Source organism: Olea europaea, unplaced genomic scaffold (assembly GCF_002742605.1).
Source record: "Olea europaea var. sylvestris unplaced genomic scaffold, O_europaea_v1 scaffold1439, whole genome shotgun sequence".
Lineage (NCBI taxonomy): Eukaryota > Viridiplantae > Streptophyta > Magnoliopsida > Lamiales > Oleaceae > Olea > Olea europaea.
Genome location: NW_019231930.1, coordinates 53,256 through 79,890, shown reverse-complemented (window position 1 = coordinate 79,890; position 26,635 = coordinate 53,256). Strand labels below are relative to the sequence as shown.

General features: G+C 32.1%; 2 protein-coding genes and 1 long non-coding RNA gene across 5 annotated transcripts; 2 read left to right on the top strand and 1 right to left on the bottom strand.

The window, feature by feature from the left end:
- Positions 1-12,940: 12,940 nt before the first annotated feature.
- LOC111376040 (probable histone H2A variant 1) lies at positions 12,941-14,964 on the top strand. Of its 2 annotated transcripts, none has more exons than XM_022998965.1 (3): positions 12,941-13,066; positions 13,359-13,489; positions 14,440-14,964. In XM_022998965.1, the coding sequence occupies exons 2-3, from the start codon at positions 13,373-13,375 to the stop codon at positions 14,734-14,736; spliced, it is 414 nt and encodes a 137-aa protein (XP_022854733.1). In that variant the 5' UTR covers positions 12,941-13,066; positions 13,359-13,372; the 3' UTR covers positions 14,737-14,964. The 2 variants fall into 2 exon arrangements, with proteins under 2 accessions (XP_022854733.1, XP_022854734.1); XM_022998966.1 differs by having other exon boundaries at positions 12,942-13,066; positions 13,364-13,489.
- Positions 14,965-17,954: 2,990 nt separating this feature from the next.
- On the top strand, positions 17,955-21,521 carry LOC111376038 (beta-carotene isomerase D27, chloroplastic-like). 2 transcript variants are annotated; one of them, XM_022998964.1, is made up of 7 exons: positions 17,956-18,369; positions 18,553-18,696; positions 19,365-19,457; positions 19,779-19,840; positions 20,066-20,172; positions 20,962-21,054; positions 21,263-21,329. In XM_022998964.1, the coding sequence occupies exons 1-7, from the start codon at positions 18,151-18,153 to the stop codon at positions 21,304-21,306; spliced, it is 762 nt and encodes a 253-aa protein (XP_022854732.1). In that variant the 5' UTR covers positions 17,956-18,150; the 3' UTR covers positions 21,307-21,329. The 2 variants fall into 2 exon arrangements, with proteins under 2 accessions (XP_022854731.1, XP_022854732.1); XM_022998963.1 differs by having other exon boundaries at positions 17,955-18,369; positions 20,962-21,521.
- Positions 19,159-23,703, bottom strand: LOC111376039. The gene is made up of 4 exons (XR_002699397.1): positions 23,577-23,703; positions 21,523-21,568; positions 20,670-20,787; positions 19,159-19,450 (listed from the first exon to the last, which is right to left on the bottom strand). It is a non-coding gene; the product is annotated as an uncharacterized LOC111376039 (long non-coding RNA).
- Between the last annotated feature and the right edge of the window lie 2,932 nt (positions 23,704-26,635).

The window sequence follows — 26,635 nt, the reverse complement described above, 5'->3', positions numbered from 1 at the left end:
AACTTGTGATTGTCATGATGAAATATTGATTTTGCACAATGGTCTCTTTGCAAAAAGGATTTCTAAAGTTATTCCTTTCAAAAATATATTAATTAGTGGTCATGCTTTATGTTTTCTGAATACAAGTATTAGTCACACATAACTTTTCGAATTCTCTTACTTTTATTCTATTTTTTAATAGTCATTTGTTATTCATATTAGGTTGTGTAGCTATCAGATGTCCCATAGTTAATGTGAATACAATTGGTAAAACTAATATTTAGAAGTTTAGAGATGGAGGAAACCACTTCTGTAAGTTTTTCAACTTGACTTAATTATTTTGTCATTCCATAAATATATTCCTATAGTAAGTGATATTATTACGACACACACAGGTTCATTCTACTTCAAAGCATCTTCTTCAATGTGAATCTATGAAGCATACAACGTATTAGTGTAACTATATGTATGTGTATATATATGTGTGTGTGTGTGTGTGTAACTATATATGTATTAATATATACGATAGATGAATGTTATGTTTTAGTTAGAAACGTTGTAGTATTTTTGAATTGAAAAGAGAGGAAAAAGTGTAATTTCTATGAAAATCTTTCTGCTATAGTTTGAGATAATTAACTGCTGGAAAAAGTGAAATGAATAAATATAAATATTAAACATTATTGGTGTGAAAAGTTTCATAGACGAGTTAGAGTTCCATCGTCCTTTTTTTTTATAGACCATGAACCAGTAGCGGATCCAGGATATCGAATCAGCTAGGGCGGCCGTTAACTCCCGATCGCAATAGTAAGATTATTTATTAATATTTAATTAAATAATATTAAAAAAATTTCAATCAATATATAAATACACTAAAACATAAAAGTCATATCCAACTAAAAATATAATCCAATACAACCTAAAACAATGAGAAAAAAATACATTTTCCCATAATATATGCACGACCAAGTTTCAAAATAAATTTCAAACTTAAGTGAGATAAGATAGAGTTTATACGTAAATTATGATAAAACGGTAAAGACAATCTCTGAGCTTCACGAATGTTATACAAAATTTTCAAAATAATGAATTTTAGATTTAGAATAATTTTTAATCTTAAAAGAAAAAGTGTTTTTCGAACTCTTAAAATAATAAAAAGCAACACTTAAGTTGTCCAAATTTGAATTTTATAAAATAAATTAATAAAACCTATCAATAAAAGTATATATATTATGAAGTAATAATTTGAGTCAATAAATTTTTTAAAGAAATTACTTCGAAAATGAAAATTAATTGCATATAATTCTTTAGGTATTATTTCTTGTATTAAAAATTTGTACCAAAAATGGGATTACATGGAATTGAACCACATACCATTCACATGCACAGTGAGCCCTCCGCCACATAAGCAACATCCCCTTTTGTTGAAGGTCGGCGTAATTATTAATTAATAATTCGTTATTACTTTTTTAAAAATAAAGGGGTAAAGTGTTGTGGAAGGGAATCGAACCTGTGTGACATTGCATGGAGAAGCAGTGCCTGTCCATCTGACCTGCACGCTGATTCGTTGAGAATTGATACAAATATGTATATATATAGAAACATTTAACAGTAATTTTCATTAACCATTTTTCTCCACGGATCCAGCACTGGCGGCCGCGCTGACTCGCCAGGTGCTGGATTCGTCCCTGCCATGAACATTGGAGATTTACTATTTAATAAGTCAAGTACGCATGTATCATCGATTTGTAGTTCATTCTCTGTCAAAAAATCGACCCAACCTACAGTAAGACGGCGCATTATACCTCTTGGTCTTGAATTTGCAGTGATATCTCAGTTGTGATGTAAAGAGTCATGGAGCCTAACATTCCGTACATATCTTGGTAGATGGTGTCTTGCAAACCTTCCTGCTATAAACTTGAAAAAAATATGGATGCTGATGTTAAGATTAAAATAATGTGGAAGAGGTAAATATAGAAGGATATATTAAAGATAACCTACAATTTCTCAATAGTTGTTGTGATTCAGCGTCAGTGTTGCTTCGAATGCAGGATTATCCAGATGTAAAGCGTCCTCGTCCTCTTCAACATCGGAGCCATATGTAACATCTGATCTAGAATCATCAAATATCCTTATATTGAACGTGTAATTTCCATTATTTCAAATACTATAACATAACTATCCTGTAAGTTATGATGATCGAAAAATTACTCTCATCCATTAGACAAATATATTTCTCCATCGATTCTTTGTAGCTATATTGTTACAATTATACCGTCATATGAAGTTAATCGTACTCGATCACCTAATTCGTGTCTCCAGCAATTGACAAAAGATGTAGAAAACTTTTACATATATGAAAAAAATATAGGCAGTAAATAAAACATTTATACAAATATGAGAAAAGATATTATTATATAACTTACAAGACGGATGTTATGAATTAGTGAAACATTGATAATTTTGAAGAAACTATGTGACACATCTTTTTTTGTGTTGATATACTATACTATGTATGATTTTTAACACAATTAAAGATTGAAAATTATATGTCATTTAAAACTACGAATTTATTTTGAATAATTATAGTAAAAGAATCAAGAAAGAAACAGTAAATTAAACCCGATTTTTTTTAGCAAAGCCTGGTAGGTAAAGGTAAAGATATGTAAATTGGTTAGGTAAGAAGAAGTGGTATGATAAGCTATTAAAACTAAACAATACCTGTCATTTTTTGAGGGAAGATTTGACAACAGGTTCACGGGGTAGGAATATAGAAATAGACAAAAGTATTCCTATTGCAGAAATTGACAAAATATTTCAGACAAAACACTCTTCCAGGGAAATAGTTTTCATTTAATTAGATAATAATTATTTTTTAGATACGAGCTCTGCTAGATTTGTTAGATTTGGTTAAAAATGAATTTTATTACTAAGGCTAATGTGAAGTGCTAACTGATGGATAAAAAAAATGATGACTACAAGAAAATAGAATGAGATTGAGAAGAAGTAAAAACATAATTTTATGTAATTAACAAAAGAATAGTTTAGTTATACAATAAAATTGTCCAACTGGTATGATATAGTCTAATATGGCAATCAATTGTTTACTGACAAAGTAAACAATTAATAATTTAGCAAATAATAATTTAAATCGCAAAAAAGAAAAAGAAAAAAAAGCAAATGCTCTGCACAGTGCAGACTATCTGGAATTCTCCACACTGTGCGGAACAATTTCGCTATGGTATGGTTAAGACTGCAAAACAAAAAAATTGACTAATCTTCAATCAATTGTTTACTCGGTAAAACAATTAAAAATTAATAATTTAAATAAAAAGAAAAAAAGGAGCAATTTTTTTTCTCTTTTCTTTTGGATTTTTCCCCTTTTGTTTTAAATTGAAATTATTATTTACTAAATTATTAATTATTATTAATTGTTTACTGTCGTAAGTTGCTTGCCATACCTCTTAATTTTACAGCCTTCACCATATGGGTATACATATTTTTTTTTTTTGCCTACCACATCTTGCTTGCAATGCCATACTTTACATATTTCATCATACCAAACTAATCTACTCCTAAACATTATTCTGTATTTATATATTTGTACATTTCATCATACAGACTAATCGATTCACATACATTATACTCTAGAATGTACTTATATATACTGATAAATTTCAAGTTAATCAATCAACTGATTTACTTTGCCATACTTCACCGATTTTATCTAATTTTTTTAAACTTTGACATATATATAAAATGACCCTTGTGTGCAAGGAAAACGAAATGGTTTAATATATATATATATATATATATTAAACCATTTCGTTTTCCTTGCACACAAGGGTCATTTTTCTTTGAGATTACCATCCTTATAAATCTTCATAAATCTTCTACTCCACTTCGACTGCATTTGACATGTTATTTATATTTTAGATAAAATGGAAGAATAATACAAACTAATACCAAAAATTGTCTCAAACAACGAGAAGTGGAAAGCCAAAGTCATTGTAGTCGAAAAATAATCACCAAAACCTTCTAAACAAGGCAATGGAAGATATCAATATCTGGTGTTAATGGATACTCGGGTAACTCTTCTTATTGTTAGTTATAAACGTTGGCTTAAACTTCAAAACTAAAACTATTAAGACTTCTCATTCATATATAATCAGATAACTAATAAATTCCTCATCGTTTTTCATTTTCCTGGGAAATACTATCCAAACTAACTTATATGATTCCAATATCAGTGCTTTTAAGGATCAACTTGTTTTGGGAAAAACATATGCCATTTCAAAAGCATATGTGAAGAACAATACGGGGAAATACAAATATTCATTAGGATCTCATCACTGGACTATCTCTAGAAAAACTCGTCTTGTTGAACTAAATGAAGATTATCTAGAATTTGTTTTTTCAACATATCAGCTAATAGCTTTTCATGAAGCGCAAGAGTCTGTGGATACAGATGCTGATATAAGTAAGAAATGCATATTTTTTGTTATTTCATAATATGTTATCTTGTATTATTAAATTATTTAATAGTTATATTTAGAAAAGTAAGCAGAGAGTCATTTTAAAATTTATATTTTTAGATATACTCGCGGTTGCAATTGATATGACGCCTAAATGAATGATTCAATCAAAAGATGACAACCAAACATGGGTACATGATGTATTGCTTCTGGACAAAAATTTCAAAACCATGATACTTACACATTGGGATTCCTTTGTTTGTAGAGAATGTGTACTAATAGCGAAGAATATTGAGAAAAAATCAGTCATCTTTGCAACACTTCTTTATTTGGTATGTGTTTAGTTGTTGGTATTCTTTACATTACATCATATCAGCATACAACATATATATGTGATACTTTTCACATGTATACAAGTTTGAAATTGTCCACAAAAGTTCGTACTACTTTCTTCATAAATACACATTTCATCGGAGTAAAAGAAATGACGGAATGGTATGTAGAATAAATTGATTTTATTTTATTATTCTTTTTTCCTATTCCCGCATCTCTAGCCACTATCCACGTTTACTATTTTTGTTCTAAATGTCTTGAGGTTATTTAACATTATTTACTACATTTACTAAGGGTCAAAGAAAATTCAATGAAAATAGATGATTTGGTATTGAAAAAAAACCATACATGGAAAGAAGTCCTACAAATCTTTATCCACCTATGCGAAGTAAATTCACTCCTATTCAAAATCTTCAAGGATGCCTCTTAGCGGTAATGGTGACAAGTTTTATATACATATAAAAAATTGCACATACATATTTTTTATTTCCCTTCTGTTTTTGATACATCGAAAGTTCTATTGGGTAAATGACACAGTAATTACAGACAAAATTGATAACAAATCTTGGTACATTGCTTGTAACAACTGTTATAGACAATCAAATGCTGATTTTGGAGAAACTTATCTCTGTATTTTTTGGAAGAATCTAAACTCTAAAATACTTTATTATAAGGATATACATACCTTCTTTAATTATCTTGATCATTTGTTCAGTGTGTACCAAATACATTTTAGGGCTCGAGTATATGTGCAGTTGTCAGATGTCATAGGCTCGCTTAGTGCAAGTGCAATTGGTGAAGCAACCAAGAAACTCTTATTTACAAGTGCACATTCTTTGATGGAGCAAATCAATTCTGTAAGAATTTTAATGTAACTTCAACATTTTGCCGCGCTAAAACATGTTGCTGAAGCAATATTAATTGTATCATCATTAACATACTTTGAAGGTGTCATTAAGAAAATGCAAAATACTCAACGAGCATTCTACCTAAAAGCATTTCAAATTGAGTCTAATTCATCAAACTATAGATTTGACATCATTTTTATGACAGATCTAGACCAGACAAGTCCAAGAGAAAAAAGCCAACCAAATGTTGATGTTAAAAGTATAGGTACATCACGTGGGAAATGTATCTACACACACTCTCTAGACTCTGAAGAGAATTTGTCGCCTCCAGCCAAGAGAGCCATTTTCAGATCTTCAGATTAAAAGAATGTTCCATGTGATTAAAACAGCATTTCAGATGTGTCTAGCACAGATCTTTTGGTTTCAAAACAAAAGATAGATTGAAAAAATCATAATTGAAGTATTTATTTTGCTATTTTTGCTTGGGATTAGTCTTGGCTTTTGTTGTCTTCGTGTTAGTAATTTTATTTGGAAAGTGCCAAGCACGTTGTTGTTGACAAATGATGTCTGTAGGCTAATGCTTATATCATTTCTTTTGTATGGTTGGATAGCAAGGTCGATAATTTCACAAATATCAACAACACTAATGAAGACTTTTCTATTTTCTAAGGCATTTCTATTTTTGCCGTGGAATTAGTCTTGGCTTTTGTTTTGTTTGTTATTATAATTTTTTTTGGAAATTGCCAAGTACATTATTGTTGACAAATGATGTATGTAGGCTGATACTTACATCATTTATACTTTAGTTCTATTGTATGGTTGGATAGCAAAATATGTAATTTCACAAATGTGAACGATAATGAAGGCATTTCTATTTTCTATTTTTTATTTACTTTATTCGAAAGAGCATTAGTCCCGTATTCCAAAGAATTCCAAAGACTGGAATATGGAATTTCCTAGCAACAAAAATAAGAGGTTAATGACAATTAATCGGCGAAATATATGTCTACACCTACAAAATACGAATCAAATAGCAGAATTCCTCACTATATAATTATTCTTATTATTCTTTCTTTCTATATTATACCAATATATGTATATGAACAAAAAAATAAGAAGGAAAATTTATTTCAACTTGATTAAAAACTAACTTATTACATAGCAATCATTCTCAACATTGAGGATGTGTATTTACATTAATTACAATCAGGATGTATCGGGATTTAAAAAATATTCATTGTAACAAAGGTCAGCCACAATTTTCCATCTGTATATGCTCATACTCTCCAAATCAACCGCCTCTAATGGATATTTTAGATGAAAGCATTCTATATATTTGAGCAGAAAAAGTCTACAGTTTGGCCTACATACAAATTTTTTTCGTTAGACTAAATTAATAATGAATATAGAAATTGAAATTAAAAGAAAAATTCAATATAGCAGTGAATAATAAACATTTTAAATGCCTTAAATACTTGCCCATTATTTGCGCAAGGCAAGTGAGGTATAATCTCCAATTTAAGCATCTTGTTTCTGTGCTTTCTTAAATCAGGTCTGCTAGAACAAAATTTCAAATTTGTTAATAATATTTGAAGTATTTTATATATTGTATTTACTTGTTTCCTGATTTCTCTTGGTGTGTGGACGTCATTACTGCAATCATATATCTGAAATTTTCAGTGACGAAAATCAACAACAAGAAGATAATAATTATAATCGTCTGGATACGAACATAGAATTAATAAATAATTGTATGCTGCCCATGGACGATTGTGCTCTGGCAAATTGCCACTTATGTAATTTTCTAATACAGTAAAATTCATCTAACGATCATGTGCATTAGAACTTCCTTCTTTTAAACTTATTTGCCACATCAATTGGTGAAGGCATTCAGTTTCAAAATTAAAGTCCAGGTTTGAATGTTGTTTAGAGAGGAGAGTACAGTCTTCTTTAGTCAATCACCTCAACAACTTTAACTCCATCTCTATAGTAAAATACAATAAATAGATATAAATTAGACATGTCAAACATAGATTGAAATTAATTATAATTTGTGAGTTTCACTAACCGCAATACTAATATCTTTGTGTTCAAATATATTGTATAGCGTGTGTCTTTCATACATATTGCCTCCAAGATTCCAATATGCACTGTACATTATAGTTTAGATTAGTGTTAAATAAATACAATATGACTAATAAGTTAGAGTTAGGCTTTTTACCCCGATTTATTCAACACCATCCATTGATGAACTGATAAATATCTCTCCATATAATAGTCTTCGAGAGGAAAATCTGAAGATTTTATCTTCCTATTATACATCTCTTCTGTGGACATCTCAGTTTGAGTTTGTTTATGTGTTGCTTTCTTGCCATGAATTTTACTGCTAGAGTCAAGAATATCTTCCTATAAACAACCAACAATAACTTCCATATCACCCCTTCTATTCAACATGTTGTTCCGTTCTTCAAAGTAAGATCTCATCGAAGTTAAACTGTTGTCCACATAAGATTCCATGTGAGGTTGCATTTCTCAATGGTGATCTTCTTGTCATTTTTGTTGTTGCTGAAAAAATTCTTTCTGATTGTCAAGAATTGCTAGATAAGTAGTTTCTTGTCTTTTTGATTGTTTAGCCATCTGTCCACCAAAAAAATCCTGGCAGAAAGCTTGATTTTCCACATATGCAGATTGCATACCAAATTGATAAGCAGAGTGCAGCTCTTGATATTGATGCTCATGTCATTTTAGCTGTTTTTCAAACATTCGCTTCTGATTTTCAAGATATTCAGCCTGTTGCTTTCTTGATTCTTCGACCATTTGTGCCTTCAAGTCATCATACATACCACATACATACTCTCTTTGCGTACTGGACATTTCTTCTATCTGTTCTTTTCTGACATAATTACAATCAATAGATATATAATTAGGCTCCACTCCAACTGAAGCATATATTCTGGAAGTACCAGCATCATCAGCATTAATTTTTTGCTTGCTATGTGAAATTTGTAGTACAATGTTGCCAAGCTCTCCAGTGACAATGCCGTCTAATGTAGTGTGTTTATTGTCCAATGGTAACGATAAAGCTGTGTACCACAATGTCTGCAATTCTTCTTCTGTTGGTTGCAATACCGCTAGGACTCGAATCTATAAACATAATAAAATATTAAAATTCTATGCTATACCAAAGTAGAATAATTAAATGTATAACTTATTTTAATTTTTCATATAATTATCATACCTCGTGTGTAGACAAATATTATTTTACAATTTTGTCTGTCGATATTTGCCTCGACTTCCATTTGTACATTCTCGGCTTCCAAATTTCTTTCCAACCTTGGGAAATACTTCGTATATTCAAAATTGTAAAATGAAATTGAAAGTAAATATTAAATATATATATGACATTAAACTAAACAATATATAAAAATTTAGTAAAAAAAGTTCCTGAAAAGTAAGAGGATATCCATGTAGCGAATATTTACATTCCCTTTGCTCAGCTTGTTGCATTCTCAGTATTCTTTCAAAGTGTGATTGCTGCAGTGAATTCATCAAAACAAAGTATGCCTTCTGGTCCCATGGATACAAAAGAAAATCGTCAAATTGCTCAACCATAAATAGCATTCTGTAATCAATATATCTTTCAGTTGGTTTGAGAACACACTCTTCAACAAAACCAATCCAAGTTTGAATTTATCTTCTCGATCTTCACATAAATTGAAGGCATCATGGAGCATTCTCATAGAATTCCTTTTCACGCTATTGAAATACTGGTTTCTAAGTCGAGGATTACTAAGGTCAAGATTAACAGATGGTTTGTGGCAAGGTAATCTAGTGATTAAGCAAAATTCTTGCATTCTGAAACAGACAAGATGGTAATCAAATCTTACCCACACTTCATTGTTTTTACCGAAATTCACAACTCTCATTATGAACTCATGTATCAACTTCCTACTCAATTGTTGTTCTTCGTCTCTATATATGAATCCATATAGAAATCTATGAAAATTACTGCACATTAATAATGCTTGTTCGTCTGCTTGTAACAATTCTATCAAATCTCTAACGTGTTGATGATTTAGATATTGACTAACAGTAGCACAGAACCATTGATCTGGAGACAAGACATAATCTAGAGACATTTGCATCAAATAACAAAACTTATTTACAAACTAATTTTTGGAGAAATTGTGATTACAAATAAAAATTAAAACATATCTTGCACAAATATTTTTTGCTTTATTCACATAACTAATTAATAGATAATTATTTACTGCTATAAAACAATTTACGTCAAATCATATATATTTCTAGATAATCACAAGAGATTTGGAGGGATTGATTGATTTTAAAGAGAAATCAATTAAACTATAAGCAAATATATGAAAAGTACTCTAATCAGGCATAAACTTTTTAGTAATAGATATAAAATTATCTAAACAATATATTCAAATTATTTTTGATTTTATGTTAGCCTATTAGGTGAAAGAGAGATATATTATTGAAACATCTTTTATTAATGAACAATGTAAATCGAGATAATATATTTTTAGTTTGAGTATGATAGGAAATCCTATAGTTGTATCAAGTCTAAAGTTAATTATCCAGCTTATTACTAAACCTTTTGATTTAGATTAACTTTGTTCATCGAATTTTAGCATTTACCTACTTGTTTTGCTATGTCAATAAGTCAAGAGTTGGCGAAAACCTTTGCTCCATTTAAGAAAGAAACCAGAAGTTATCAATACATGCTAGATCAATCAACCCCTTGCAATCGATAGATACAAACAAGTTCACTCATCATAGCCCAAATTCCCATAAAACTCTGAATTCATGAAGGTTTTGTGCTTACATTCATGGTGGTAAAAGATACAGACTGAAATTTCTACCTACCAGACTTTCACATTGTTTCATTCTATACCTGCCAGTCATATACTGTATGTATTAATTGAACTGTTGAATTTTTTTATATTGTGCTTGAATACAATTTGATTCTAAAGTTTATGAAATATTAGAATTTATTAGTTATATTTTATTTACATTTTAAAATTGTCTTAACTTAAAGGTATAAGTAGAATTATGAAGATCTGTATTAAATAATCCATAATCCAAAAATTATTAAAAGAAAAATGGAAAAAAAGGACACTCCCATATTCGTTTCCTGAGATATTCCATTACGCAATTGCCAATGTCAAAATGACCACGAGCTTTAATAAGCTGCTCAAAACTAATTGAAGTGTCAGAAATTCTTTGATTTTTTTGACGAATACTCAATTTATGTACAGAGACCAAGTTAGAAATTGTCATCTTGTTTTGCAGACAGATGTATAACAAAAGCTTTTCTACTATGAGAAATTTAAAGAATGAAGAGCCAACATGTCAAGCTTTATTCAACCTACCTAGCATGTAAATATACTCAACAAAACAAAACATTGAATTTTGAAAATAAAAGAAGGCAGTATAAACTCCAAAAATTAACAATCAAAATTCAGCTAAACCATATTAACACAACAAAAATTTGTACCAAATAATTTTTTCACAAAAAAATTTTCACGGTAGCAGGAAAACAAAATAACAACAACAAACATAATAAAAATAAAATCATGTAGATTGAACAATTACCTTATAATTTGTTTTTCTGAAATTGACTTAAGATTTTGGGATGAAAGATGAAAATTTCAGCTACAATAAAACTGAAATTCAGCAAAGAAATGACCTTTCTTTTATTCACTTGAAATAATTTTTTCAGAACTTTCACGTGAATTATCTTTGCCATCCATGTAAAACAAAAAATTTCAAGCAATAAATTGTTTTATAAACTCATTTTCTATTTCATTTATTTTTTCACCAACCAACCAAAAGATTTGTTGTTATCTATAGATTTTTTTTAAAAATCATTAATAATAATTAATGCATTTAGTTTAATTACTAATTTAATAATTAAAAAAAACATGTGCAATATAAAATGTGCGGAGGACTCCACGCAGTCTGTGCAGAGTGTGTGCGGACACTCCACACATCTATGCGGGAGTGTCCGCACATTGTGTGGGCTCCGTCTCTGCACACTGATTTTTTTATTTATTATTATTTAAATTTAATCATATAGCCTGGTTTTGTTTTGTTTTTAATAAAAAAAATATGCATTAAATATAATATAACTAATAAAAAAATTTATTGTGTGGTGTTAAATTTTTTTTAAACAATCATAATAAATCTATTGCTAATAAAATTACAATATTTTTACAAATAGCATAAAAAAATATTTTTATTTTCAACAAATAATACATTTAAAAATTAGCAATTTCATAACCATCGTTCTTTATATTTTTTTTAATTTCCAGAAATACAATTATAAAAAAAGAAATTCAATATTAAATAAATTTTATAGATTTATAACAAATTAGCAGCAAAGCATACTGTGTATGCAAACATACCGTGTATACCATATTTGCAGTTTACCGGTAACATATACAATATGATGCAATACGGTATGCTGTATGCTATCTACTGTACTTGTATCTTACCATATTGGGCAATTTATTTATTTCCAGCTTACTAAATGCTGCCTACCTATTTGCAAGGAAATTATCGTATCCAATGTATTTGCAGCAAGTATATACTGTCTACCGTATATATACTAGTTTTTACACTTACAAATACGAGAATGCAAATACCTACATTCACTTACAAAAAAAAAAAAAAAAATCATTTTTTCAACATAAGCATAAAATAAATATTAAAATATATAAATGACAATATAAACGCATATTATGTAAGTCGATTTATAACTTTGTGCTCAATCTTCAATTTTCAATATTACACAAAATTTAGAAATTTAATCTTCACATTCAACTCAATTATATGAAAACAGGCAAAACAGTTTGTATAATCTCATATATTTCTTAAAATATACAAGCATATTTTTTACTGTTGCAATTGTAAAAATAATTTACAATTATTTTCTTAGAAATATTTCTAGATATTCCTTTAAAAACTTTCCTAAAAACTAAAATTCATACGCTAATAAAAATACGATAAATATAAAATTTGTTCAATGCACGCGACAATAACTAGTCATTATATAAAAGGACGAGGTACTACAAAATCACAACGGTTTTCAAAGGCGTGGGCTAGATGTAGAAAGCCCAAAATAGAAAAAAGGGACCTAAAATCGGCCCACTAATTCAGAAAGGAAAATCCTAAAAGGGGCCCACTAATTCATAAGTTGTACCTTTACGGTAAGGCTAGGGCAGTTTTGTCAAAATACTGTTGAAATTTTCGAAATCCCGAAATTCATTTCCCACCCAAAAAGCAACCGCCAAAATCACCCTACTGATTCGAAAAATTCCGCAAAAGAAATAAATTACTGATTACTCCACCACATGCACACACATTTTTCCTTGTATTCATCTCTTCCATTGCTTTTGCATTTCTAAGGTATATCTAATTTTAAATTTTTGTTCGTAGGCTTATTTTACTAGGTTAAAGTCGTAATGCGGTTATCTTATTTGGTAATTTTACGTTTTTTTTTTTTTTTTTTTTTTGGGTAATTTGTGGTCATATGTTTGAAATTTGTTAGATCTATTCAGAATGTAACGGAAATAATTACTAATCGGGAAGATGATATAAAAAGAAAGGATATTTACATGTACATATATATTGTATTGTCGCTGAGTAATTCTTGGCTAGGTATGGGATCGTTATGTTATTTATTTGTTGATGATGGTAGTCAAGGCAGGGAAAATGGCTGGAAAAGGTGGCAAGGGGCTTTTAGCGGGGAAGACGACCGCAGCTGCTGCGAACAAGGACAAAGACAAGAAAAAGGCGCCGACTTCTCGGTCAGCTCGTGCTGGTCTTCAGGTAAAAATGATTTAATATATGCCGCCAGTTAGATCTATTGGATTAAATTTAAGTTGATAGTTGTTGAATTGTACTTCCATGTCCAATTTCTTGTTCTTGAAAAAGCACATGTTTTTGTTAACTAGATTAATTTTAATCTGTGGGTTAAAAGCTAAAACTGTAAATTTTGTGAGCCAGAGAGGGATTCTTGCGAAGTGAGAATAACAGTGTTAGTTGAAATATAGTGAGTAGGACCTGTTACAATCAAAGGCAAATTGTGGTTTTGTATGATGAATATGTAGGACCTAATTGAATTGGCGAGTCCTTGGTTGCTTGTGGTTATATGCTGCACTCTAACTGCATGTTTGGTATGGTTCATCGAGTTGTAATGGATGATACTATGGAGAAAAAATAAGTTAAAATGTTATCCATCTTAAGTGCTGCGACAAAACATGCCCTTAAGAGCATTAATACAACTCATAACCATTATGGCAAGCCCTCTCTGAACTTTTATTCTAGTTATATGATGCTAATGGGAACTGGCAATGCGGTCATTTGTGTTCTGGATCTTGGGTTTCTGCACACACGTGGGTGACTGTGGATGTCAAGCCCTTAACCGTAGTAATATTGCTGATCCTGCACGAAATCGTTGCAAAAGTTTATAATGCAATCATCTTTGTGTTTGATTGCTAAATTTAGATTTTTTGCATGGTAACATCTGTGGAAGTCTTTATATTATGGGAGGGTTAAGGTTTTGCCTTATTTAGTAGGTTGATTTGATTGTTTTTTTCTCCTATTCCTTTCATGTGATAGGGAAATGACATACTTGTAACATCTGTCATCTTTTATCATTTTGGCTGTGTTTTTTCTGCAGGGTGTTGTTGCTAAGTTGCATCAGCAATAAATCTTTCTTCTTTGTGTATTCAATCTAATTTTTACCCATGCATTTGTTTTTGTTCATTGGAGTCTAGTTTCCAGTTGGTCGTATTCATCGTCACCTAAAGTCAAGAACTAATGCCCATGGAAGAGTTGGAGCCACAGCAGCTGTTTATTCTGCAGCAATTCTTGAATATCTGACAGCAGAAGTGCTCGAGTTAGCTGGAAATGCGAGCAAAGACTTGAAAGTTAAGAGAATTACACCTCGGCATTTGCAGCTGGCCATTCGAGGGGACGAGGAGCTAGACACCCTCATAAAAGGAACCATAGCTGGTGGTGGTGTGATTCCTCACATCCACAAGTCCCTCATCAACAAAACCACCAAGGAGTGATGTAAACGTGTTTGGCTTACTGCTGTTGAACAGATGCATGTGTTTATTTCTTGATTGTGTTCGTTTCTCTTGTTCTTAGGCAAGACTGATAGGGACTGCAGGTTGAATTTATAATTTAGGTTACCTAATTGAACTAGTAGCTATGTTTTGATGATGTTATTTTCGTTTTAACATTAATATTAGTATTAAAGTTTTCATTGTATGACTATGTTCGTACCATTTGAATTATCACGAGTTTCCTTCTATGAAAATCCTTAGAGGTGTAAAATAAGCTGATTCAATATATTTCATATTTTTCACTACTACTAGTCCTGGCAGGTACAGCCCATGCTGGTCGGCTGTCTCGGGTTTACCTTCCCAAAAAGTCCTACTCTTGAAGGCTATGTGTTAACAATTGTTCAATGGCCAGACTTTCGGATTATGTAAATTTAAGAGTTTTAACTATTCTTTTAGTGACAGGAATAAAATGTTAATAATTGCATGTTGAAAGAGAAGTATACCAAACCAGCGGAGAAACCTTAAACTTTTATATAGTTCTCGTCTTCTTGATAATGAGATTTTTAATTTTTTATCTATATCGGGAAAATGGCAAAACAAAATATATAGCTTATATCTCCAACAAGCCGGCCCTTAATAAGTTGTCAAGATATTATTGTTTTGTTATATATAAAATTACTGAAAAATGTTGTCGAGTACTTGTACAGAAAATGACATATATAGTAAATTATATGAAGATAACCGGATGAGAACATAGTTATAGAACAAGAATGCAAGAAAAAAACAAATATTATGATCAAGTTAAATTTAGGGAGCTAGTTTCGACGTAACTCATCTAAACAAGCATTTAAATAAGGAAAAATAGTAATGATGTTGAGTGTTGTCGTGTCGCAGGCATTCACTAGGATCGAGGTAAATTGGTTGAGAACCTATTCTGTAAATTTCATATTACATCTACAATCTTTGTCTACTCGGCCAATTTATTGTGACCTTGTTGGTATCATGTATTTGTGTTCCAACTCGATATTCAACTCTAGATTATAACTCAGATATTTACTAGTTAGATCAAGTGACATATTCACTGAGTCATTTATCTTAATTAGCATCTAAGAGGGAAACTCAACCTTGGGAACATGTAAATAATTGTATATATCACCACCATTCTGCCAAACCAAATAATCTGTACATGCACCTCATCTTTTTCTTTTTTTTTTTTTTTGACTAAATTTGACCAATACTTGAGTAGGCCCCGTTAACGGGTTTTGATAGGATTATAAGTGAATGTGATTTACTATGATAGTAAATGTTTGTAACATATTTGGTTTATCAAAATTATTTCCCAGTGAATGAGAAATTAGTATCGAAATTTGTTATCTTAATACTTGGATTGTATTTTAAAAGTTGGATTTGTATATTGGAAGAAAAATGAAAAAACATCTATTCATATTTCATATACATTGAGTTTGATATTCTGATTGGGCCATAAGAAATAACACTAATCTTTGAGAATCATTTCTTTGACAAATAAAATAAATTAATTAATCATATTTAATCTTCCAAATTGACACTTGATTCAACTATTTAATGAAGTAAGGACTTACTTATGGTGGGTAAGTAATTTTTTTCTTAAATTGTGATACGTGTCATCGTCTTCTAGAAAACTGATTGAAGGATCGTGTCCCTTTCAAGGGTATATTGTCCACAATAAAACCTGTTTATTCAATCTTTTCTGTTCCAAGTATTGTGTCTTCTTAAGCACAACTTTTGGCTTATTATACACTCCCATAATCCTACACAATTCATTCATCGACCAATCATTACAATTTTACACTACGTTAGTCCTTCATTCATAAATAGAATACAACATATTTTTCTGGTTCACCATTTCTAGTGATTTAAAATGTTGATACCGCAAGGAGAGAGTAGTAACTTGGGAGATGATTATCGTTCAACCATAAGCACTTGTGTAGGCAAATTTGTTTTAAGAATAAAGAGTCAAACTCTTATCTCGATCTTCATATTCTTCCTTCTACGTGTCTTAATTAGGTTTTGATTTCACCAAGAGTTTGTCTGGCACAACTTCTATGAAAACAAATTTTGCTCAGACTTATTTTCTACTATATACTTTCTCGATAATAGAATTTTACACGTTGACCCATAATTTTTCTTTACTTTTTAACTACATATTCTTCAAAAATATCATTTTCCCTCAAAATATTCTCTTATATTTGACTATATTTCGATTGATTAAATATCAGTAATGCTATCTTGACTAGCATCAGTGTATCTTGTGTAGAATCTTCACTAGTCCACCAATCTGCTTTGACGTTGTCGATATCATGTATCTATTTGCCATTTCGATATTCAATTCACGTATCTATCCGTCAGTTCAAATGACATAAGAATTTTTCTAAAGGTACAGATTTTATTTAACAGAATTAAAACAGAAAAACTGTTGTCTTCCTATAATTGATTGCTGTCAAAAACTATCTTAATAGCAGCCAATCACAAGGCGACAGCTATATCCCCTGTATTAATTATGTTACAAAATTTCGTACATGTAACAAAGTTCATGACATAAACCGCCAGTATGTCATCAAGACTTTTACGACCTTCTATCTCAAATTAGCATCTACTAATCTTGCGGGGGACATGATTCAATGATGTAACTTGTATCAATATCCCCATTGTGCCAAACCATATGATCAGTTCTTGCACTTTTCTTTTTCTCGTGTCTGGGCAGAAGTAGTAATTAATATAACCCTTACCAGCTGGGAAAGTAACAGAAACATTCACAACCCAAAAGCCATATAATATTTATTTAAAATTTGCTCCCAGGGCACATCTTCAAGTGGTAAAAGAGGAGGGTGGAGAAATCCAGTTTTGTTTGAGGCTGCTGCGTCAAGGGTTCGAATCCTGAAATATGGATTTGGCTCTTGGGTAAGTGCAAGTGTACAAGCAGCCTTCCACCCTGTATCATTGGAAGCATAACCTGCGATTTACCTCCCTCACGATGCTCCAGGGTAGGGGTCGTGGGGGACCCTTAAAGTTAGGGTTTAACCTTTAATATTTATTTAAAATTTACTTTGTACCTACTTATTTACTATTTATGTTGTGACAAAAGTGCTATCAAACAAAAAGCATCTTTGGTTCGAACCCGAATATGTAAGCAGGTTGTTTGATTTCCTCGAAAAATTAACAAAACACTATTAAAAAAAAGGGGAAAATGAAAAATGTTATGAAAATTCCAACTCGTTTAAGAATCAATGTAGCAGAGTCTTCTTAATATGCTCTTACACAATTTTTTGTTCTCTTCTTCTAACCCAAATTTCCTCTTTAACTATTCCATCTTCTTTTCAAAATTCTCTCTGTACAAGTACTTATACATCTTTCTATTCGGTGCGAGGTGGTGCCAACATGGTTGCGATGCTTGTTCACCAGTGCATAAGCCCTTTACCGGCACGGGTCGACCGGAGGAACATGCAGAAGCCTAGACATTATCCCTTTATTTCCTACGTTCTTACAAAGCCAAGAACCTGTACAGAGATAACATCTGATGAGTCTAAGAATGTTTACAAAGATAACTGGTTTGATCTTCTCGCCATTAATCATATCTCCAAAAGCTTTCAAGCTTCAACAAACCTGTACAGAGATAACATCTGATGAGTCTAAGAATGTTTACAAAGATAACTGGTTTGATCTTCTCGCCATTAATCATATCTCCAAAAGCTTTCAAGCTTCAACAGGTTCTCCCTCTCTCTCTCTCTCTCTATATATATATATATATATATGGTCTGTATCTCTCTCTCTCATATACACACAGGATTCAGAAGCAGCAAGGGGGGATATGATGGCTTCGTGGAAGCTGCAACAATGGCGACAAAGTTGTTTACTCCAACTGGGCAGCAGAGAATTGTTAATCAAACACTTGATATGGCCTTTCCTAGGCCTATACTTAACATGGCAAGTTCATTTTATCCTCCAAAAATATATGTTTTGATCATCTTCATCGTAATTAAATTCAATATTAAATTTCTAAAAAATAGTTGGCTGAAGAAATTAAAAAATTTTTTTTTTTAAAAAAGGCAAGAGGAAAGGAATTAAACAAAATTGTTATATTACCTTATAATTGTTTTAATTTCTAAAATATAATATTATTTTGGGTCATGTATCATAGCTTCAATATGGAAATCAATTTTTTTAATGGAAAATAGATCAAACTATATTAATTCAACGTAAATCCTTAATATGATGATGTAGATGACATGTCCTTATTATTATTATTATTATTATTATAGGTGATATCATGATGATGCACGAGAGACTAAGAATGCAAAATAGTGAAAAATGATATTTTCTTATTCTTTCCTGATAGAAAGAAACATTTTGGAGGTTAATCTCAACTGATAAATTGGTATTTTCTAGCCTTGAATAAACATTTTATAAGCCTTAGGCAATTGAGCATGGATATATCAGATTATTCACTTGCAATTGACTGTAGCAAGTCCTTAAAAACAAAATATTCAGAATAAAAAAAGACAGAAAAGTTTTATGTTGATAATTCAGTTGAATGTTCACAAAAAGCAACCATATACACGCCGTAATTGGTGTGTGTTCATATTTAACCACAGATTAGGACCCTGATGCCACAATCTAGATATACAAGGGAGTTCTTCGCTGTCTTCACGACGATTTTCTTTGCTTGGCTTGTTGGTCCCTGTGAGGTATGTTCCAAAATCATATTATTAACAAAATAATGCAATCAAAACAGAAACATTATGGCACGTTGGATTGGAAATGAAGAGCCATGTTTAAGGAAGAGAGCCTTCCTCAGTACGACATACAAATTATAACCTATGCATTTAGATCATGTATGGAACGGACAGTATCAGAAACATGAAGATGTCATTAATACTGTGTACCAAACATGCATTTAAAGAAACTTCAAATGATTATAGATACATACCACAGCTTTGTGAGTGTGGTTTGTGCGTGAAATGGTCAAGCAGTGGAAGTAATATATGTCCTTTTTCTCTTGACTCAAGGTGAAAGAGTCAGAGTTCAATGGAAGAAAAGAGAAAAATGTCGTCCATATAAAGAAATGCAGGTACCTCATGCACTTTTCTTTCAAAATAAATAACCATAATTTCCCAATGAGAACCTATATACCTAATTGAAACAACTTTAAGCTGCAAAAATAATATATTTTGGTTCTCTTTCTCTACTGTCATCATAACAAAATCTAAATTAATTATTGTCGTCTTTCTCTTTTCTAGTCTTCATGACATCTTCAATGTGATCCGCTCATTTTGTTCCCAATAATTTTCTACAGGTTTTTGGAGGAGACCAATTGTGTGGGAATGTGCACTAACCTATGCAAGATGCCATCTCAAGCATTCATTCAAGAGTCCCTGGGTATGCCCACGACCATGGTGCCCAGTAAGTATCTTGCGATTTGCTTGTAACCCATTTTTAATCCTTTGATCATACAACCCTGATCAGGCAGAGACCTTCCCCTTTTTCTTTTTTCTTAAAAGAGAAAGCTCGGAAAGCCAAGCCCTTGCCATCAACTTTAAAAATCTAGACTAAGTTCATATAGTATTTCATGTTTACGTATCGTACAAATTAGAACCCATATAATCCAAGCCTTAAATTGTTCATAGAAAAATAATTCTGATTTAAAGACATCGAAGGACAAAGGAAAAATGGGATTCATACCCTGACGAGTAACAGTATGGGCACTAAAACTTACTGAACTTCCAAATCTATTAAATGGGGGGCCCCATCCATAAGCCTACTTAACGCAGAAAATAGCTCATCATAGCTTCTTTGAAACTTCCACTATATAATGCATTACGGCTATATATAACTTAATTCTTTATATATTATAAAGCTCGTACCCAAAAAGGAAAAGGGGGAAAAATCTAGAGACAAACCAGCAAAGGAACCGCTTTTTATTTAAAAAATTGTTATGTCTCAGCTAATCATCCTTCCATGGCCTATTACATGCATGTGGTGTCAAAAAAATGTTAAAAGGCCGGTAGGCTCTAACACCTGCAAAAAAGTAAACAAGTAATACTACGTTACCACTACCTAAACACAAAGTGATGCTTGAATCAGTAAGTTACAGTCAATAGTTCTGCAAACTTAATGCATCCAGTAGATATATGAGTTTTAGATGAACAGAAAAGACTTTGTCTTTTCCTTTCTTTTTTTTTTTTCCTGCAGATTTTGAAGATATGAGCTGTGAGATGATATTTGGTCAGCAACCTCCACCACCAGCCAGTGATCCAGCCTTCACACAACAATGTTATAAACAATGTAATTATTTAAAAATTAATTTATCACTTTCTAATAATTTTGGAATTGCATAGCAGACTTTTTCATTTAGAAAAAAAATATGGCTCGAGCTTAGCCGGTCTATTCTATATAGCCAAATTATAGCAAAATTGCCTGCCATAAAAGTGAACAAAGATGAATAAAGGTGATGGGAATATTATGCTCATGCTTCTCTATGTCATTCGCGCAGGCAAGGCAACTCAAAGGCATCAGAAAAACTGCGCTAGCTCATAGAGTGTAGCTGTTCAAAAAAAAAAGGGATTATACGAACAAAGAGGTGAGGAAGGAAACGCTCATAGTGTTTAACAGGATCACAGTTATTTTCTAATTTATTTAATCTGTCGGATATATCTCTGTAAGTTATTTCCATATGATTTATCATACAATTCTTTCATGATAAAAAAACTGAAAATTATAAATTACACAGCAAAAAACAATGAATTGATTTACTCTGGGGAGGCTTCCAATGCCAGGATATTCCATCAGCCATCAAGCACTGGATAGAAAATACATGTTATCAATTTTGAAGTTTTCAGCCAGTGATTAAATAATATGTTGAAGAAAAGATTGAAATGATATACATGTAGCCCTCTCTAACCACTCAGTTTTTATATCAAGCGGTTTGATATGAAATTAGAGAACTTAAAGGTCTTGAGTTCGAGTCTCGTAGCCACCCATTCAATGTAATCGTGCTCGCGTAAAGTTTTGATGGGAAAAATGAACTCTGTAGTGCAATCAAGTGGTTTAGTATTATAAAACACTTTTTGATTGTAAATAAGACATAAGAATCCTGATTGCAAGAAAAGCTGCTCCATCTCTCAAGATAGCCAGACAATTTCAACAATATTTAACAAGATCTTTCAATGACACAATTACTGGAAAAAACTATGCTATTAATAGCTAAACTAGAAACAGCAATTTAACAGTAGTTACTATCTGTGAGTCTGCACCAACAGTTTTGTGCGAAAGAAATTTAGACGACGGTGTGATTGGTGTCATATGAGATCATGAAAGAAATGCATACGATGTTAGCTCTCCTCAATACTCAATCAAATCCTCTTTTTGACGATTGAATGCATTTCTATAGTCCCATAATTAGTAATGCTAGAACTCTTTCTTTTGTATCGAGGATCATCAAAATAAGCAAGAATACTAATGAAAGAAATGCTTGCATTGTTAGCTCTATTAAGATATATAAGTTGCTATATTTTACTGAATGGTTCTTTGAACCATTAAAAAGTGAAAACCAAGGACTTTTGACACCCCAGAATTAATTTTTTAATTTTTAATTTTTAATTTTTTTTTCAGTAGATAAGACGACTGCAGAACAGCCGGACAATTAAAGAATACAGTTTCATTTCGAAAGCAATGTAAAAAGCTGTTGAATTAACTGATCAAGCAGATTTACAGGTTATTGAATCACGTCAATCAACCATAGCTTATTATGTCATATATATGAAAAAGGGTTCTAGCCAGTATATATATAATATGACAGGAGGATCTTGGTGCAACTAATTAAGTGAATTATCAATAGAAGGATTAAGAAGTACGATGAAATTTATAGTCAGTATCAAATCTGAAAACAGAATGTTGATATTCATGAACCAAAATCGAATGGATATGCTAGTGGTTCTAATATCTTTGATGGTTCTCAGACTAGATAGACACCTATAAGACATACTAATTTACCCTAATGACCAAGCCAATAAGATTTTCTAGCTTGGAAAAGTTCTTTGACTCGAGATTTATTGTAGGGTTTAAGGACAGCAAGGGTGGACCTACCAAGTGTCTCCCACTTCACATAAGCTCACAAGTGACCAAATTAATATTATTCTGCTGTCTTTTCTGTCATATTAAGAGTGTAAAGCACTCACATAATAAAATTAGGGTCATTAGTGCAGCACTTGGTGGATCTGTTAAACAAATAGCAAAAGACAACTAAGTCTCGTTCACAAAATTTGGCATCAATCAAGAAAATGTCATCATTTTAATCGAGGGATGATATGCTTATACGCACATAATAACAGGCATACAAAATCCACTAATGCAAGGAGCTCATACCTAGTACTTAAGCACAGTAAATCTTCAAAGGAAAACTTCAAATGTAGCATTAGCAATCATTTATTTATTTATTTTTTCCCCAAATACAGAGAAGAACTTTCGGTTATTTAAATAAATTCAAAATGAAAAGGAAATGAAAACAAAAAACCAATCTCAAATTAAAAACTTCTACTAAAAAATCAGACAAATTTTAACCGCCACCCCCACCATTTTTTTAAAAACAATTGAACCTAAATTAAAAAAATGCGATTATCTACATAGAATTTTTATAATGTTCTGCTTATGATTTCAACGAATCAAAAGCTCAGAACAGACCAGAGACAATTGGAGCAGGCATTATCACGTTGTATAAATTTTTGAAGCATCATCACTGAAAAATATATTGCTAATATATATAAAAATTGAAAAGATAACACCTGAATAAAATTAAAGAAACAAATTACCTAATTTTTTTACGGCGTGCGAAGATTGCTGGTCTAGAGTCAATGACCAATAGTGTCTTGTCTTCATAGCCAGTGTTCTGAAATTTGAATCGGACCCGGTTCAGCTATATGATGGTACCTTCCAGCAAGAAAGTGCGCTTCTTATTTATTAGGTTAAATCCAATTGTCGGCCCAATAAGCCCAATCTGCCTTATAATAAGGGAAAAATTCATGGGAAAATTTCAAAAGTAAGAGTTTAAGAATCGCACGTTTCAAAATCAGGAAAATAAGTTTCAAATTTTAAAAATAAGATTTTTATTAAAATTTATTTATAATTTAATAAATAAATAAATTAAATATATTTAGGTCACAGATCTATACAATTTGATCACAAATTAACAATTTAATTAGTCACAAATCAAAAATTTTATATCAAAAATTATTTTACGATTACAATTCAAAAATTTTGAAGGTCACATTTTTGTTCATTGGTTACAAATCAAAAAATTAATTAGTTACAAATTAATTTTTAGTCACAACTTATAATAAATCACATGTTATTTTTCGATCACGAATTATAAATTTTATAGGTCATAGATTATTTGTCGGTCACAGAATCAAAATTTTTATTAGTCACAATTCATTTATTCATTGTAAATTATTAGATTAATTCATTATGATTAATTTTTCGATCACAACAAGCACCCAATTCCATCTCATCCCACCCACGACCACCATCACGATCGCGACAATTATCATCACTATCACATCACCACCACCAAATCTCGCAAAACCACAATCACCATCCAAACACCAACAAAATCGTCACCCAAATTTATTTATTTTAAAAAGTTGCCCAACCACCCATGACTAGCGCCTCGACAACCAACATCACAATCGCCACCTCATTGCCCCACCCAAAATAGTTGGTCAAAAACTCATACTACATACTAATCGCAACTGTAACCACTAGGACAACACCATTTGCCTCTGTCGCTACCGCCAACACTACCATCACCATCACCATCGCCATTGCCATTGCCACCGCAGCCGTCGCACCACCACCACCTCAATTTTCTAACCACCAAAAAAATTCCCCAAAACCACCGCTCATGTGTCCTGTCTTCTACCGACTAGATTAACCCACTGCAACACCGCTGACCACCATATTTTCACCATCACCTTTCCAAATCAACAAACAAATCACCAAGAGCCTCCACCAAAATCATATCTGCCCACACCTAACAAATCAGAAATGTTTGGGTCAAATCTAGCCGGTTCAGTTTTTAATTGGATGGATTGCTCCGGGTACACAGTGGGCATAACCCATTCTTTTGGACTCCGAAACTACAGAGGCAGAGCACTGCCATGGCATCTCTTGCCTCTCTTCGGCGTTTACATAACAAAATCTCTCGTTCTCAAGCTTTTGACGTATAACAATAATCCTAATTTATCGATCAAAATAACCAAATCCTCAAATTATATCGCAGCACTGCAAGGAAGCTCCTCCAAAAGCTCTGGCTGTTACCGGCGTCATGTTGACAAATAGAGCCGTCTCTGACGATGTTGTTTTCAGCAGAGAGAGGCGAGAATATATAGAGAGAGAGACTTCCGACAGAGAGGTACGAATAGGGAGAGAGGGAATTGAGGGTGAACTGATAGAGGGTTTGAAGTTGTGTTGGTAAATTAATTAATTTTTACATATATTGATTAATTAATTTTTAAATATATTAATTAATAAAAACATTTGATTTTTGAAAGAGTAAACTTAGTATATGATTTATAAAACAAAATCTTTAAATGTATTAGATTATGTAATTTCTACAAAATTCATAGTGGAAATTATGCTAATCCATATGTTTTAAGATCCAACTTTAAAAATGAGACGCAAAGTTTGTTTATTCAAAAATTAGACAATATTTCAATAATAATAATATTATTATAAAATTAAGTTAATTTATATACCAACCTCCATTTTAACCCACCCCACCCAACCCTCCCCACTTAGTGCCCTTAATTCTAATTTCAATTCTCTCTTCTAGATTCCACTTGTAGCGGCGTCGTCACCGGTGTGGCACAAATGCTCCAGATGCCACCCCACCTCATAGTCTTGGGTATGAAAGCGTAGTAACCCATCGTCACCACCCCGTCCAACCATTGTGAAGACTGATCCCAAGTGACCGACATGGCACCACCACCCACCCCCACCTCACAGTCTTGTGTTAGGTGATGGTGGTTGTGAAGCTCACTGCCAGTCACCATTGTCGTTGAGTCCCGTCACCCACCCTCAATCAATTTCACCCTAGAATGAGAGTGAATCACCGTGAAATTGATCCACCCTTGTTGTGCCGACAGTGCACTAGAGATTTGGGTGGTGTTTTGTGTGGTGGTGGTGATGTTGTAGTGGTAGTTATGATGGTGGATCTGGCAGCATAGCTATGTGAAGCGGTGATGATGGTGTATCAGGGAGTGCAGCGATGTGAAGCGGTAGTTGGTGCATGTGGTGGTGGATTTGGTGACAACGGTATATGGTGGTTCGTCATGGTAAAGATGGTGGATCTAGTGGTGACAGATCTGGATTTTGTGGTGATGATAGTGGATATGGCAGTTGCAATGCGATGGTGGTACAAATGGTTTGATGACTGTGAGATATTGGTTTTGGTTGTTGTAGTGGTGGCGGTGGTAGCTTCCATATTTTGACGACGGGAGTGGTGGCATCGATCATGGTTGTGGGTGTAGCGACTATGGTGAGATGGTGGTGGCGGTGGATCTGGCACGACGATGTGACGATGATTTTCTAGGATATGTTTATTTGTTTGAGGTGGGGTATTACTATCGGGAGTGGTGGTGGTGGTGATGGTGGTGGTTTTGGCGACGACGGTAGCGATGGTACTGTTGGAGGTAATGGTGAGGTGGTGTCGCAAGTGATGGTGGTGGTCACTAATTATTTAGTTGACCGTGATAATTAAATTTATTAATCTGTGACCAATAAACGATATGTGATCAATAAAAAATATAAACCTTGACAAATAAATAATGTTTGAACTAAAAAATTGTTAATCTTTAACCGATAATTTAAT